General features: G+C 44.5%; 1 protein-coding gene across 4 annotated transcripts in view; it reads left to right on the plus strand.

Moving 5' to 3' along the window:
- Positions 1–235: 235 nt before the first annotated feature.
- The window catches only part of LOC110496359 (ras/Rap GTPase-activating protein SynGAP), a 104,835-nt gene continuing 87,625 nt past the window's right edge, over positions 236–17,445 (plus strand). For 2 of the 4 annotated variants that reach the window (XM_036952924.1, XM_036952925.1), the window contains exon 1: positions 236–527. In XM_036952924.1, the coding sequence (XP_036808819.1) occupies positions 506–527 (22 nt within the window). In that variant the 5' untranslated portion in view covers positions 236–505. The remainder of the gene's footprint in view (positions 528–17,445) is intronic. The other 2 variants (XM_036952926.1, XM_036952927.1) reach the window with 1 other exon arrangement.

A 17,445-nucleotide genomic window follows, 5' to 3' on the forward strand; every position in this document is an offset into this window, starting at 1 on the left:
GCCCACCTCCCGTGCACTATTTGTAAAGTGTGTGTGTGTAAGCAACGTGTATGAACGTGCGCCTACGAGAACGCGGAAAAGAGTTTCATTCAATGGGACTAAATTCAATGGGCATAGACTTTGACCTTATGATAATTTGGCAGACAACGATTAAGGTAGCCTATACGTGCACTTGGTAGCCTAATACATTGCACACGCAAGCGCTCAAACGCTCCACCTCTTCTTGCCTCCCTCTCCCACTCACTTCGGTTCGTGTGATATACCCATATTTCTATGTAGACAACAATTTACATGTATTTATATTTATGTCCTTTACTCTATCGTCGGAAATGGCCTCCAACGGAGATGGACTGAGTCATTTTTATGCATTGCCGTTGTATTTTCTCAGTTAACGGTTCCTAGGCTTTGACCAATCATTATGTAGCCGTTTTATTAATGGCATTTCTACAGACGAGATTGAAAGTGCTGAGAGCTTGCTCTGGGTGACTCTGGATGTCTTTAGACCATGTCCTATGTCTCTTCGCAAGGTAAGATAGCCAGATATTTAACAGCTCTTACCATCTCCCTTCCTCTGGTTGCCTCATCACCCACAAAGAGTGAGAAAGTGGCACAGTGCAGGTTGTGAGATTGTGTCGGGTTGTATAATTTCGTAAGGTATGAGATCGTGTTGCTTTGTCAACTGGACTATTGCATTTGCTGTTAACAGTGGTGGCCAAATGTTGTGCGTTTATGCACTGTATCTGAAGTGTTGCTGTATGTTTTTTTTAAAGGACGTCTTCTTGACTATTTCAGTTGACGGAAACACTGAATGCGTGACTAGTTGGTCCTGAAATACTCTGAGATGATTATACAGTATTAAAGGTACTTGATGTTCTAATAGTGTGAATAGTTCAGTCACTATTCAATTATTGATAGGACATTTATTTTTGTTATCAATGCACAACCTGACCCTCTCTACAGTGCACTTCTCATTTGTAGAGGGGAGGTGTTAGCCTCGGGGTATTTTACTAAAGCCTACGCCAGCCACTGCACTGCACACATAGTGTATTTTTAGATTTCGAAATAGCCCAACGGTGAAGAGTTGTGGAATTGAGGTGAGAATATTTGGAGCAGGGGGTCATGGGAGTTGGAGTATTACACCAATGAGTTGAGGGTCATGAGAATTTGTGTTGTGCATAGCCCCAAAACATGAAATCATTTATTATTTCTTAAATATGGATATACACAGGATCAAGCTGATACAGGTTTGTGTTATAGCTTTAAAACTTTGGAAGTCTCAATGTCGAACTGTTAATCGGAACTGTGTATCTGCCGTGCATTAATTTCATGTTGTAAATATATTACTAGACTAATTGGTTAATCACCCTATTAAGCAAATATATAATTAACAGACCTTGTATATATAGTTTTAAGGCTCATGCTAATACTGTGATGCAGTCAGGGGTTAACTACACTCACACGGACCATGAATATACTGAGGGTACAAAATATTATGAACACCTGCTCTTTCCATGACATAGCCTGACCAGCTGAATCCAGATGGAACCTATATGACCCCTTATTGATGTCACTTGTTAAATCCACTTCAATCAGAGTAGATGAAGGGGAGCAGACAGGTTAAAGAAGTGTTTTCAAGGCTTGAGACAATTGAGACATGGATTGTGCATGTGTGCCATTCAGAGGGTGAATGGGCAAGACAAAATATTTATGTGCCTTTGAACGGGGTATGGTACTGTAGCAGGTGCCAGGCGCACCGGTTTGAGTGTGTCAAGAACTGCAACGCTGCTTGGTTTCCCTTGTGTATCAAGAACGTTCCACCATCCAAAGGACATCCACCCGACTTGACAAAACTGTGGGAAGCATTGAAGTCAACATAGGCCAGCATCCCTGTGGAACGCTTTCGACATCTTGTAGAGACAAATTGAGGCTGTTCTGAGTGCCAAAGGTGAGGGGGGGTGCAACTCAATATTACAATTGTGTTCTTAATGTTTTCTACACTCAGTGTATGTTTGAAGCAACTTAGGCTGCCTTTACACTGGCAGCCCAATTCTGATTTGTTTCACTAATTGGTCTCTTGACCAATCAGATAGGATTTTTTGCTAACGTTTTTGCAAAATATCAGAAATGGGCTGCCGTAAGGCTTATGTTTAAAAAAAAAAACTTTAATTCATAACATAATAAGGAAATCAAAAGGCCTTGCTCAGTCAGAACTCATTTGTTTAGTTCATAACAAATATAACATTAATAATCTCAAAGTCCATCTCAATCTTAGTCTGAGTACGCCCCCCCCCCCCCCCCACAAAATAAAGCACAATAAACATTTACCACCTTAGCTTTTGTAAATTGAAAAATAATAGTTTTGTTTCCTTAATATTTCAAATAGCAAACATGCAACTTCACACACACATGTTTTGACATTCTGAAGACATTCATCTGAATATATATATAATGATCTCAGTTTATCAATTGAATTGTCAAACATGTTCGATTTTTTTTTGACATTTTGACATTATCTGGATTTATAGATGACTGGACACATTAACATTACTGTATGTGCTGTAACTCAATCATTGAGCTTGTTGCTGCAATGCACAGGTACTTCCTTGCGAGTTTGCTAAGCTTTGAGAAGGTCACTTCGACCTTTAAAGTGTCTCATAAAGTGTATCAGAAAATATCATAATTATGGTATGTGTTTTTAGGGTTTTCGTCCTAAACACTCCTAACTCAGAGACGTGTTGAAATATGTTATGAAACTGTTTGACAGTTCATCAGGTGTTACATTTTGATTTGGGGTAACACTTTATTTGAAGGGTACTTAATATAAGGACATCTTAAAGCAATGGTATTCAAACCTTTTCAGCGGGGACGCCATTGCTTAGCAAGAGTTTCTAGGGACCACATTTATTCCCCAATAATGTCTTGTGACCCCACCCCACCCCACCCCAAATCTAATGTGCCAACCTTAACCTTAGATTTGTACCTTTTTACAATAACCTTATCAAAATGAAAATAAACCAATAAATACCCAATCTCAGGCCGGCAATCCGTGCCAATGTATCCTCAAAACACCGCTTCGAGGGCATTTGCAATTTTATACAACGGGTTACCAACATATTCAAACAAAGATTGACATATTTTCATTAAACGTTATTTGATGAATTTATTCATACGATTTCATCCTTCCACAAGATATAGCCCAAAAACAAATCTAGGGTTGCTACCCAAGCCAGCTGGTCGTTCCTTCTATCAGTTCAGTTGCCAGAGACATGACCCAGTCATTCAGTCTTTTTGTTCTGTATCTATGGATGCGCCCCAGTCATTCATGGCTGGCAACATTCTTATCCCTTGCTTGCTAGCTTGCCAACTACAGCTAACTTACAGTCACGTCAAAAAGGGCAGCCAAAATAACAGCAAAGTAGCTGGATTTGAATTTGTTTAAGCTGTTTTCTAGTGACATTTATTTGGATGCATCCATAACAATGAGCCAACGAGGCGCGTTTTCGCCTGGCATGGAAAATGTGCTCACTCGTCAGGACACTGTTGTTCAGAGGAGGTAGCCAACACAATCACTTCAAACTGAAGCTGGAAAGACTGCAAGCAAGTTGCACTTGGTTTCATTTGACCTTTTTCAATTTATATTTCTTTGTCAAATATATATCCATAAAAATAATGCCAGCTGATTCATGATTTCGAATGGCTGTGAAACGCTGCCTGTCTGTCTGTTTCGTCCCGACACTTTCATTACTAAAGGACAGCTGGAGATCGAATTTGAATCTTGAAACAATGTTGCAAATGTTGGAGAGAGACAGCAAAGTTTATACAAATCTCTGCTGTTGAAAACTAAATGTTAGTCTAAAAGAATGTGAGATAATGTCTAGATGCTTTTTATAGTGGAGATCAAGTTTATAAATTGCTTGGCTGGGCTGGTGAGACAGTGGATTGTGCAGTCAGATGGAACAGAGTAAATAGGCATTTTAACGTCATAGATTCAGCCGTTGGTGACTTGTGGATTATAAACTGGTTGCTCGAGCCCTGAATGCTGATTGGCTGACAGCCGTGGTATATCAGACCGTATACCACAGGTATGACCCACATTTTTTTTTTTACTGCTCTAATTACATTGATAACCAGATTTTAATAGCAATAAGGAACTTTGGGGGTTTGTGGTATATGGCCAATATACCATGGCTAAGGGCTGTATCCAGGCACTCTGTGTTGTGTCGTGTGTAAGAGCAGCCCTTAGCTGTGGTATATTGGCCATATACCACACCCCTTTGTGCCTTATTGTCATGTACTGTCATGTTGTGTCTTGTCTCTGTCCTTTCCCTTCACCCTGTCTCCCTCTGCTGGTCGTTGTTAGGTTACCTTTTCTCCCCCGCTTTCCCCCAGCTGTTCCTTGTCTCCTCTGACTACCCATTCACCCCGTTTCCCACCTGTTCCCTTTTTCCCTCTGATTAGGTCCCTATATCTCTCTCTGTTTCTGCTCCTGTCTTTGTCGGATTCTTGTTTGTTGTGTTTCATGCCTGAGCCAGACTATCGTCATGTTTGCTGTAACCTTGTCCTGTCCTGTCGGAATCTGCCGGTCTATCTGAGCCTACCTATGTTTGGTTATTAAAGAAGCTCTGTTTAAGTTAGTTCGCTTTTGGGTCCTCATTCACTCACCATAACAGAAGAATCCGACCAAGAATGGACCCAGCGACTTCGGATCCTCTCCACTCAGCCGTCGGGATCCAGGGAGCGATGCTAGGCAGACACGAGCAGGAAGTGTCTGCTGCTCGACATGCCGTTGAGACCCTGGCCACCCAAGTCTCCAACCTCACAGAACAGGTTCACCATCTCCGCCTCGATCCACCGGCCACTTCCAGGGCTTTCGAATCTCCGGAGCCCAGAATCAATAACCCGCCGTGTTACTCTGGGGAGCCCACTGAATGCCGCTCGTTCCTCACCCAGTGTGATATTGTGTTTTCTCTCCAGCCCAACACTTACTCCAGGAGCGCTGCTCGTATCGCCTACGTCATATCTCTCCTTACTGGACGGGCTCGTGAGTGGGGCACGGCAATCTGGGAGGCAAGGGCTGAGTGTACTAACCAGTATCAGGACTTTAAGGAGGAGATGATACGGGTTTTTGATCGATCTGTTTTTGGGGAGGAGGCTTCCAGGGCCCTGTCTTCCCTATGTCAAGGCAATCGATCCATAACAGACTACTCTATTGAGTTTCGCACTCTTGCTGTCTCCAGTGGCTGGAACGAGCCGGCCTTGCTCGCTCGTCTTCTGGAGGGTTTCCGCGCAGAGGTAAAGGATGAGATTCTCTCCCGGGAGGTTCCTTCCAGCGTGGATTCCTTGATTGAACTCGCTATTCGCATTGAGCGACGGGTTGATCTTCGTCACCGAGCTCGTGGAAAGGAGCTCGCGCTCTCCGTCGCCTCCCTCTCCGCATCACTACCATCTTCCTCTGCCGGCTCGGGTGCTGAGCCCATGCAGCTGGGAGGTATCCGCATCTCGACTAAGGAGAGGGAACGGAGAATCACCAACCGCCTCTGTCTCTATTGCGGTTCCGCTGGTCATTTTGTCACTTCATGTCCAGTAAAAGGCCAGAGCTCGTCAGTAAGCGGAGGGCTACTGGTGAGCGCTACTACTCCTGTCTCTCCTTCAAGATCCTGCACTACCTTGTCGGTCCATCTACGCTGGACCGGTTCGTCAGCTTCCTGCAGTGCCTTAATAGACTCTGGGGCGGAGGGCTGTTTTATGGACGAGACCTGGGCTCGGGAACATGACATTCCTCTCAGACAGTTAAAGGAGCCCACGGCCTTGTTCGCCCTGGATGGTAGTCCTCTCCCCAGGATTCAGCGTGAGACGCTACCTTTAACCCTCACTGTTTCTGGTAATCATAGTGAAACCATTTCTTTTTTAATTTTTCGTTCACCTTTTACACCTGTTGTTTTGGGCCATCCCTGGCTAGTTTGTCATAATCCTTCCATTAATTGGTCTAGTAATTCTATCCTCTCCTGGAACGTCTCTTGTCATGTGAAATGTTTAATGTCTGCTATCCCTCCTGTTTCCTCTGTCTCTTCTTCACAGGAGGAGCCTGGTGATTTGACAGGGGTGCCGGAGGAATATCACGATCTGCGCACGGTGTTCAGTCGGTCCAGGGCCACCTCTCTTCCTCCACACCGGTCGTATGATTGTAGTATTGATCTCCTTCCGGGAACCACCCCCCCCCGGGGTAGACTATACTCTCTGTCGGCTCCCGAACGTAAGGCTCTCGAAGATTATTTGTCTGTAGCTCTTGACGCCGGTACCATAGTCCCCTCCTCCTCTCCCGCCGGAGCGGGGTTTTTTTTTTGTCAAGAAGAAGGACGGGTCTCTGCGCCCCTGCATAGATTATCGAGGGCTGAATGACATAACAGTGAAGAATCGTTATCCGCTTCCTCTTATGTCTTCAGCCTTCGAGATCCTGCAGGGAGCCAGGTTTTTCACTAAGTTGGACCTTCGTAACGCTTACCATCTCGTGCGCATCAGGGAGGGGGACGAGTGGAAGACGGCGTTTAACACTCCGTTAGGGCACTTTGAATACCGGGTTCTTCCTTTCGGCCTCGCTAACGCTCCAGCTGTCTTTCAGGCATTAGTCAATGATGTCCTGAGAGACATGCTGAACATCTTTGTTTTCGTTTACCTTGACGATATCCTGATTTTTTCACCGTCACTCCAGATTCATGTTCAGCACGTTCGACGTGTCCTCCAGCGCCTTTTAGAGAATTGTCTTTTTGTGAAGGCTGAGAAGTGCACTTTTCATGCCTCCTCCGTCACATTTCTCGGTTCTGTTATTTCCGCTGAAGGCATTAAGATGGATCCCGCTAAGGTCCAAGCTGTCATTGATTGGCCCGTCCCTAAGTCACGCGTCGAGCTGCAGCGCTTTCTCGGCTTCGCGAACTTCTATCGTCGTTTCATCCGTAATTTCGGTCAGGTGGCAGCTCCTCTCACAGCCCTTACTTCTGTCAAGACGTGCTTTAAGTGGTCCGTTTCCGCCCAGGGAGCTTTTGATCTCCTCAAGAATCGTTTTACATCCGCTCCTATCCTTGTTACACCTGACGTCTCTAGACAGTTCGTTGTCGAGGTTGACGCGTCAGAGGTGGGCGTGGGAGCCATCCTTTCTCAGCGCTCCCTCTCTGACGACAAGGTCCACCCATGCGCGTATTTTTCTCATCGCCTGTCGCCGTCGGAACGTAACTATGATGTGGGTAACCGCGAACTGCTCGCCATCCGGTTAGCCCTAGGCGAATGGCGACAGTGGTTGGAGGGGGCGACCGTTCCTTTTGTCGTTTGGACTGATCATAGGAACCTTGAGTACATCCGTTCTGCCAAACGACTTAATGCGCGTCAGGCGCGTTGGGCGCTGTTTTTCGCTCGTTTCGAGTTCGTGATTTCTTATCGTCCGGGCTCTAAGAACACCAAGCCTGATGCTTTGTCTCGTCTCTTCAGTTCTTCAGTAGCCTCCACTGACCCCGAGGGGATTCTCCCTGAGGGGCGTGTTGTCGGGTTGACTGTCTGGGGAATTGAGAGGCAGGTAAAACAAGCGCTCACTCACACTCCGTCGCCGCGCGCTTGTCCTAGGAACCTTCTTTTCGTTCCCGTTCCTACTCGTCTGGCCGTTCTTCAGTGGGCTCACTCTGCCAAGTTAGCCGGCCACCCTGGCGTTCGGGGTACGCTTGCTTCCATTCGCCAGCGTTTTTGGTGGCCCACCCGGGAGCATGACACGCGTCGTTTCGTGGCTGCTTGTTCGGTCTGCGCGCAGACTAAGTCCGGTAACTCTCCTCCTGCCGGCCGTCTCAGGCCGCTTCCTATTCCCTCTCGACCGTGGTCTCACATCGCCTTAGATTTTGTCACCGGACTGCCTTCGTCAGCGGGGAAGACTGTTATTCTTACGGTTGTCGATAGGTTCTCTAAGGCGGCTCATTTCATTCCCCTTGCTAAGCTTCCTTCTGCTAAAGAGACGGTGCAAATCATCATCGAGAATGTTTTCAGAATTCATGGCCTTCCGTCAGACGTCGTTTCGGACAGAGGTCCGCAATTCACGTCTCAATTTTGGAGGGAGTTTTGCCGTTTGATTGGGGCTTCCGTCAGTCTCTCTTCCGGCTTTCACCCCCAGTCTAACGGTCAAGCAGAACGGGCCAATCAGACTATTGGTCGCATCTTACGCAGTCTTTCTTTTCGTAACCCTGCGTCTTGGTCAGAACAGCTCCCCTGGGCAGAATACGCCCACAACTCGCTTCCTTCGTCTGCGACCGGGCTATCTCCTTTTCAGAGTAGCCTCGGGTACCAGCCTCCGCTGTTCTCATCTCAGTTCGCCGAGTCCAGCGTCCCCTCCGCTCAGGCTTTTGTCCAACGTTGCGAGCGCACCTGGAAGAGGGTCAGGTCTGCACTTTGCCGTTATAGGACGCAGACTGTGAGGGCTGCTAATAAGCGTAGAACTAAGAGTCCTAGATATTGTCGCGGTCAGAGAGTTTGGCTCTCCACTCAGAACCTTCCCCTTAAGACGGCTTCTCGCAAGTTGACCCCGCGGTTCATTGGTCCGTTCCGTATTTCTCGGGTCATTAATCCTGTCGCAGTTCGACTTCTTCTTCCGCGATACCTTCGTCGCGTCCACCCGGTCTTCCATGTCTCCTGCATCAAGCCCGTCCTTCGCGCCCCCGCTCGTCTTCCCCCCCCCCCCCCCCCCATCCTTGTCGAGGGCGCACCCATCTACAGGGTCCGTAGAATTTTGGACATGCGTCCTCGGGGCCGTGGTCACCAGTACCTCGTAGATTGGGAGGGGTACGGTCCTGAGGAGAGGAGTTGGGTTCCCTCTCGGGACGTGCTGGACCGTGCGCTGATCGAGGATTTCCTCCGTTGCCGCCAGGTTTCCTCCTCGAGTGCGCCAGGAGGCGCTCGGTGAGTGGGGGGGTACTGTCATGTACTGTCATGTTGTGTCTTGTCTCTGTCCTTTCCCTTCACCCTGTCTCCCTCTGCTGGTCGTTGTTAGGTTACCTTTTCTCCCCCGCTTTCCCCCAGCTGTTCCTTGTCTCCTCTGACTACCCATTCACCCCGTTTCCCACCTGTTCCCTTTTTCCCTCTGATTAGGTCCCTATATCTCTCTCTGTTTCTGCTCCTGTCTTTGTCGGATTCTTGTTTGTTGTGTTTCATGCCTGAGCCAGACTATCGTCATGTTTGCTGTAACCTTGTCCTGTCCTGTCGGAATCTGCCGGTCTATCTGAGCCTACCTATGTTTGGTTATTAAAGAAGCTCTGTTTAAGTTAGTTCACTTTTGGGTCCTCATTCACTCACCATAACACTTATTGCTTAAGTAGACATCAGCTGGAATGTGGTTTTAACCAATTAGCATTCAGGATTAGACCTACCCATTGTATAAAAATGAATAGAGGACGTGTACAGGAAGCGGCTTTGGTTGGGCATTTTGGGGAGGGAATTTTGACTGTGGTCTCAGACCCTCGTAGCTATGTCACAATGGGATGCCGGACTATCAACTCTCAGCATCTGTGGACCCTGAATTAATCTAAGACAATTAGTTACTCACCCTGTGAAACAAACCTAGTGTGTTCCATTTCAACTAGAGAGAAATGGAAATGCAGTTTTTGTCCTGTGAGATGCAGAATATAGTAATCTGTCCTTGATTCATAGATAGGCTGAAAGGAATGTAATAGCCCTGAGGAAATGCATCATCACTTCCCTGGCACACACCCCAACACACCCACCCATTTACTGATACAGCAGCATGCACACAAAAAGAAACATGCATACACTCAGAGTAAGTAGAAGGTTGCCAGTGTAAATCCAGGGCTGACTGAAGGAATCTGGCAGGTGTGAGGTGGACAGATACTAGTGTTACTGATTGAGTTCAGACACGGGTCCCCATCTAGGGTGACCACATTTAAAATACCCATCTGGAACAATAGTATGATTTTGTGGGACATTCGCAGGACAGTGTCGCCTACGCATACCAGTCATTTGATCTCAATCAGTTTCATGGGAATATGCATTTAGATCTTCTTGAATTACTGTTTAGTGAACAAATTAGAGCAGGATGTTAACTAACTATACCCTAGCCTTCAGCCTTCCTGTATTTTGTTTAAATGCAAGTACATTTTGCATAGTGGCCGCATGAGAAAAAAAACATCCTGTTGATGTAACAGTAACGTTATACTATGCTATTATATTTGTTTATGTTATATAGAATACCAATTCATCATTATGTCATCTTCCAAGACACTGATTCAGCTTTGATCTAGCTACTAAAAGAGCACCATTGTGACAAGTGGCGGAGCAACACTCAGGTGTTCTCCAGCAGCACTACAATCCCTGCTCCAACTGCACTAAACAAGCTAATTGAAGTGCACCTATCCTATTTCTTTGCCTCGCTCAACATTTTGTGATGAAAATAAGACGAATGTTTTATCAAAATCTGGGAATATTTGGCAAAGGAAACATTTCTGGATGGTAAAACATTTAGGAAGGGTGACTTGTTTTAAAAAGGGGATTGAGAGAAGTAGAATTATGTTGAATGAGCAACTATTGAGAATGGAGAGACCCATAAGTTTGACAGAATTACCTTATTTCTTTGTCTAATACGGCTATTTACTTAGGCCTACTATTGTAGGTCTTCATCCAAAGCATGTTTTTTTGTAAGTAGTTAGTCCTAACTGTCCTGTTGAAGTTTAACTGGAATTTAACCCAAAAGGATTTGGGAAACGTGATTAGTTGACAATAGGCCTATGACATTGGCCAACCTCTCATCTTGCGCTGCACAGAATTTCAAATTTCAACAACCATCTGAGAAAGAAGTGTTTAACATCACAAGTACCACATCCTTAAGATATATACAGTATCTTGTCATAAGCCAACATAACTCCAAGAGACAGGTTGGAATGTCTAACTCAAATATGAGATAAATCAACTTTTTTCTAAATTAGTGGTGTTTGATTTTGTTGATCAAATGTGGACATGATTGTTTGGTTGAGGGAACAAAGGAACAAAATGCGTGGGACTGTCCCGCACAAACTGGGACATGTGGTTACCCTAGCCCCATGTGGTGTCTTTTGTTGTTGATTGAGAGTGATATGTGGTATGCATTGTAAATACATAATTGTGTAAAAAAACAAATAAAAAATAAGTTAGTTAATTATCATTACTGATACAAAAAAATACATGTTGCTTTATGGTCTAGTCAATGCTAGCTCGCTAACTAGCTCCGCTGATGTTGCTATAGTTCTAGCTATAGTTCTAGTAATATATTACTAGCTAGCAAGATGACACAAAAAATAAATACAGCGCATAGCTACATGTTTAACCTTTTTGGTTTAGGGGGCAGCATTTTCACTTTGGATGAATAGCGTGCCCAGAGTGAACTGCCTCCTACTCTGTCCCAGATGCTAATATATGTATATTATTAGTATTATTGGATAGAAAACCTTCTTAAGTTTCTAAAACTGTTTGAATGATGTCTGTGAGTATAACAGAACTCATATGGCAGGCGAAAACCTGAGAAAAATCCAACCAGGAAGTGGGAAATCTTAGGTTTGTAGTTTTTCAAAGCTTGGCCTACCGAATACACAGTGTTTATGGAGTCAAGTTGCACTTCCTACGGCTTCCACTAGATGTCTACCGTCTTTAGAAACTTGTTTCAGGCTTCTGCTATAAAGGAGGGGGGAATGGGAGATGAATGAGTCAGTAGTCTGGCAGAGTGTTTCAGGCTCGTGATGCGCGCTCCCGACAGAGTTAGCTCTCGTTCCATTGCTTTTCTTCAGACATAGGAATTCTCCGGTTGGAACATTATTAATTTTTTATGTTAACATCCTAAAGATTGATTCCATACATCGTTTGACTTTTTTCTACGACCTGTTATGGAACTTTTTGAGTTTTTGTCTGGACGAAGGTCTTGCGCCTCATGAAGATGGATTACTGGGCTGAACACGCTAACAACAAGTGGCTATTTGGATATAAATGATGGACTTTATGGAACTTTATGGAACAAATCAGTCATTTATTGTCGAACTGGGATTTCTGCGAGTGCCTTCTGATGAAGATCATCAGAGGTAAGTGAATATTTATATTATTTATTTGTGTTATTTCTAACTTCTGTTGACTCCAACTTGGTGGATATTTCTTTGGCTGGATTGGGCTCTGAGCGCCGTTCTCAGATTATGCTTTTTCCTAAAGTTTAAAAAAAATCTGACACAGTGGTTGCATTAAGGAGAAGTCTATCTTTAATTCTGAGAATAACACTTGTATCTTTTATCAATGTTTATTATGAGTATTTCTGCAAAATCACCAGATGTTTTGGAATCAAAACATTACTGCACGTAACGCGCAATGTAAACTGAGATTTTTGGATATAAATATGCACATTATCGAACAAAACATACATGTATTGTGTAACATGATGTCCTATGAGTGTCATCTGATGAAGATCATCAAAGGTTAGTGATTCATTTTATCTATATTTCTGCTTTTTGTGACTCCTAACTTTGGCTGGAAAAATGGCTGTGTGTTTTTTTGACTTGGCTATGACCTAACCTGTGCTTTTGCTGTAAAGCATTTTTGAAATCGGACACGATGGGTAGATTAACTAGCTGGCTAACATTAGTGTAGCCCATGCCCTCTACTACTACCAATTAATGCCAGGGAAGATGGCACAAACGGGGCAGTTAAATTGGGCAGAGCATGAGTTCATTCCGTTTCCACCAATAGCAAGCCTGAAGGCCTGAGGGGACTGGTCTGGTTTTGAAGTTAGAGCAGGCAACTGTATGTTTCTGAGAAGACTTTCATCCCCAGTGAATGGCGGACAGCTGTGACCGTTTGCTGGACTGTAAATAATGTGTGTGTAGAGTATAAACTGTGTGAGTGGGTAAGAAGAGTTGATCATCAAGTGACGAGACCAGATAACGACATCTATACCAGCAATTCTAGAGTTACTGTGTGTTCAGAGTAGCTATTGAGACAGTTGTATTGTGTGTCAGAGTAGTTTTTGTCTTGTGACAAAACGTCATCTGGCTTGCCCTCTGTTTCCTATCACTGCACTGAATACGGACCACTCTTGATGCATTTTTTACTCCTGCTCCCAGAACTCACACACACCCACACACAGACACAGAGAAGCACAAGGACTGCACTTGCTCTTGTTCATTGAGGGACGAAGCACTGCAACGTAGTAAGATAATTGTTACATTTCAGAGCTCTGAATAATAATGAGGGGTACTCCAGGTTTTTAAAGGTTGCAACCAGGTTACACTTTATTGAATGTTTATATTTTTTCTGATGTTGGATTACTGAGTTAACTATGAGTTAATGAATTCTAGTTCTCGTGCATGATAAAATACTGATTGGTTTTGTTTCTGATTGAAGCCTTTTCTCTTGCATGATGCCATACTGATTGGTTTTGTTTCTGAATTGTATTGCACCATACTATTTGGGTTTATTCTGAGTTATATGCCTTACATTTGATTGCAGTCTAAAGAGTTATATTTCTGTACATTACTGAATTAAGCCCAAAGGTAATTTATACTGTAAAAATATACATTTTCCAAATACAAAATATGACAATTACCTTCCTTTGGTTATTTTTTAGTATGTGGTCACCCCTGTTTTACATCCTACAAAGCTCAGTTACAGTAGGGGGATTACATTAGCTAAATGATTAGCATGATTCGCTAGCTAGCTGTTGTGCTAGCTAAGTAAAGTAAAGACGTTGCATTTGCTCTCGGCAGCCAGCTACAAGCTGCTGCTTCATGGGCAGCCATTGTGATTTAATTATAATGTTACTAGCTACAGTGGCCAGATAGCTGGCTTGGTAAAGCATTTAGTGGTGTGCATTGTGCTGCACTTACTACACCATCCGTTTCATATGAAGTCTGTGTGACTGCCTCGCTCAGTTAGCAAGCTAACATTAGCCAGCTAGCTAGCTAACTTAATACGCCAAGAAAACTTGCTCAAGAAAAAAAGACGTAGGCCCTATTATGCAGCTCTATTGTTTTAGTTGGAACAATTCTGATGAAAAGAAGGTGGATTCGACTGGAAAAAGACATGTTACTTTATGGTCCTGTCGGTCCTCCACATGTAGGTTTGTGCCTTCTGATTGGCTCAAAGTCAAGTTGTCAGCCACTGCTGACTATTGTGATTGTACAAGTAGAATCAACACGTTTGTCGTTACCATGTCAGTGCACAGGGGGTACTTATTTTGTTCTAGTAAGAGAAGGAATGGCCTCCTACTGTGATAAGTACCTTTTGGCATCTAGGCGTTTAACCCCTAACTACTACAAGGGTAGTGCTCTGAGACTGATCCCAGCCCGTTGTGTGTCAGGAGGTTGGATAGATTGACAGTTTTCATTGTAGAAAATATTCTACAAGACTTATATTTTGAGAACTGCCTTTCACTGATAAATGTGTTAGGAATGTTGTTATGAAAGATACCTTCATGAGTATTGCAGTATCATGCCTGGTCATGAAGGTGTTATGAATTCCTTATGTACAGTGCCTTCAGAAAGTATTCATACCCTTGACTTATTTCACATTTTGTTGTGTTACAACCTGAATTTAAAATTGATATTTTTTTACATTTTTTTTTTACAAATGTATTGAAAATGAAATAAATATCTCATTTATGTAAGTATTCACATCCCTTAGTCAATACATGTTAGAATCACCTTTAGCAGTGATTACAGGCTTGAGTCTTTCTGGGTAAGTCTCTAAGATCTTTGCACACCTGGATTGTACAATATTTGAACATTATTATTTAGAAAATTCTTCAAGCTCTGTCAAGTATGTTGTTGATTGTAGCTATACATTTTGATGTATTGCCATAGATTTTCAAGCCGATTTATGTAACAACTGTAACTAAGCCACTCAAGAACATTCAATATCATCTTGGTAAGCAACTCCAGCAAATATTTGGCCCTGTGTTTTTGGTTATTGTCCTGCTGAAAGGTTAACGTGTCTCCCAGTGTCTGTTGGAAAGCAGACTGAACCCGATTTCCCTCTGGGATGCTTAGCTCTATTCCATGAATGTTTATCCTTGAAAACTCTCTAGTCCTTGAATATGACAAGCATACCCATAATATGATGCAGCCACCGCCATGCTTGAAAATATGAAGAGTGGTACTCAGTGATGTATTGTGTTGGATTTGCCCCAACCATGCCTGGGCATGCTCCTGATGAGGTGGCGGATGGTCTCCTGAGGGATCTCCTCCCAGACCTGGACTAAAGCATCCGCCAACTCCTGGACAGTCTGTGGTGCAATGTGGCGTTGGTGGATGGAGCGAGACATGATGTCCCAGATGTGCTCAATTAGATTCAGGTCTGGGGAACGGGCAGGCCAGTCCATAGCATCAATGCCTTCCTCTTGCAGGAACTGCTGACACACTCCAGCCACATGAGGTCTAGCATTGTCTTGCAGGGCCAACCGCACCAGCATATGGTCTCACAAGGGGTTTGAGGATCTCATCTCGGTACCTAATGGCAGTCAGGCTACCTCTGGCGAGCACATAGAGGGCTGTGCGGCCCCCAAAGAAATGCAACCCCACACCATGACTGACCCACCGCCAAACCGGTCATGCTGGAGGATGTTGCAGGCAGCAGAACGTTCTCCACGGCGTCTCCAGACTCTGTCACGTCTGTCACATGTGCTCAGCGTGAACCTGCTTTCATCTGTGAAGAGCACAGGGCGCCAGTGGCGAATTTGCCAATCTTGGTGTTCTCTGGCAAATGCCAAACGTCCTGCACGGTGTTGGGCTGTAAGCACAACCCCCACCTGTGGACGTCGGGCCCTCATACCACCCCCATGGAGTCTGTTTATGACCGTTTGAGCAGACACATGCACATTTGTGGCCTGCTGGAGGTCATTTTGCAGGGCTCTGGCAGTGCTCCTCCTGCTCCTCCTTGCACAAAGGCGGAGGTAACGGTCCTGCTGCTGGGTTGTTGCCCTCCTACGGCCTCCTCCACGTCTCCTGATGTACTGGCCTGTCTCCTGGTAGCGCCTCCATGCTCTGGACACTACGCTGACAGACACAGCAAACCTTCTTGCCACAGCTCGCATTGATGTGCCATCCTGGATGTGCTGCACTACCTGAGCCACTTGTGTGGGTTGTAGACTCCGTCTCATGCTACCACTAGAGTGAAAGCACCCCCAGCATTCAAAGTGACCAAAACATCAGCCAGGAAGCATAGGAACTGAGAAGTGGTCTGTGGTTATCACCTGCAGAACCACTCCTTTATTGGGGGTGTCTTGCTAATTGCCTATAATTTCCACCTGTTGTCTATTCCATTTGCACAACAGCATGTGAAATGTATTGTCAATCAGTGTTGCTTCCTATGTGGACAGTTTGATTTCACAGAAGTGTGATTGACTTGGAGTTACATTGTGTTGTTTAAGTGTTCCCTTTATTTTTTTGAGCAGTGTATTTTAAAGTCATCATTTATCACGACTCAGGATATGACACAGATGCAGACACAGGAGGCGGATAGTACAGTTCTCAATGATTTATTATAACATGGGACAAAAGGCAGGTCGAGGACAGGCAGAGGTTCATAATCAGGTCAGAGTCAGGCAGATACATGACGGCAGGCAAACACTGGGTCAGGGCAGGCAGAATGGACAGAACCGGGAAAACTAGGAAACAAACACTTTTGAGAACCAGGAAAGTACGCTGGTAAGATCTGACAAGACGAACTGGCAACAGGCAAACAGAGAACACAGGTATAAATGCTCAGGGGATAATGGGGAAGATGGGTGACACCTGGAAAGGGGGTGGAGACAAGTACAAAGACAGGTGAAACCGATCAGGGTGTGACACCATTGGTCACTTGCAGGGGCATGTATTCATGGATGCCAAGGGAAGCCAGGCTTCCCTCCCAAGAATGACCAAGAAAAAAATGAATAAAACATACAAAATAATCTATCTTTTGTCTCTCGGTGTTTCATAAATGTCCTTCAATTCACAAGAGGTTGAATGTATCTCACCGGCGAAAGCATCCAAGCGAACAAACAGCGCCTCTCTGTATGTGTAGCCCATCTTTATTTAACCAGGTAGGCTAGTTGAGAACAAGTTCTCATTTACAACTGCAACCTGGCCAAGATAAAGCATAGCAGTGTGAACAGACAACAACACAGAGTTACACATGGAGTAAACAATAAACAAGTCAATAACACAGTTATTGAAAAAAATAGTCTATATACATTGTATGCAAAAGGCATGAGGAGGTAGGCGAATAATTACAATTTTGCAGATTAACACTGGAGTGATAAATTATCAGATGGTCATGTGCAGGTAGAGACACTGGTGTGCAAAAGAGCAGAAAAGTAAATAAATAAAAACAGTATGGGGATGAGGTAGGTAAATTGGGTGGGCTATTTACCGATGGACTATGTACAGCTGCAGCGATCGGTTAGCTGCTCAGATA

Source organism: Oncorhynchus mykiss, chromosome 18, assembly GCF_013265735.2.
Source record: "Oncorhynchus mykiss isolate Arlee chromosome 18, USDA_OmykA_1.1, whole genome shotgun sequence".
Taxonomy (NCBI): Eukaryota; Metazoa; Chordata; class Actinopteri; order Salmoniformes; family Salmonidae; genus Oncorhynchus; species Oncorhynchus mykiss.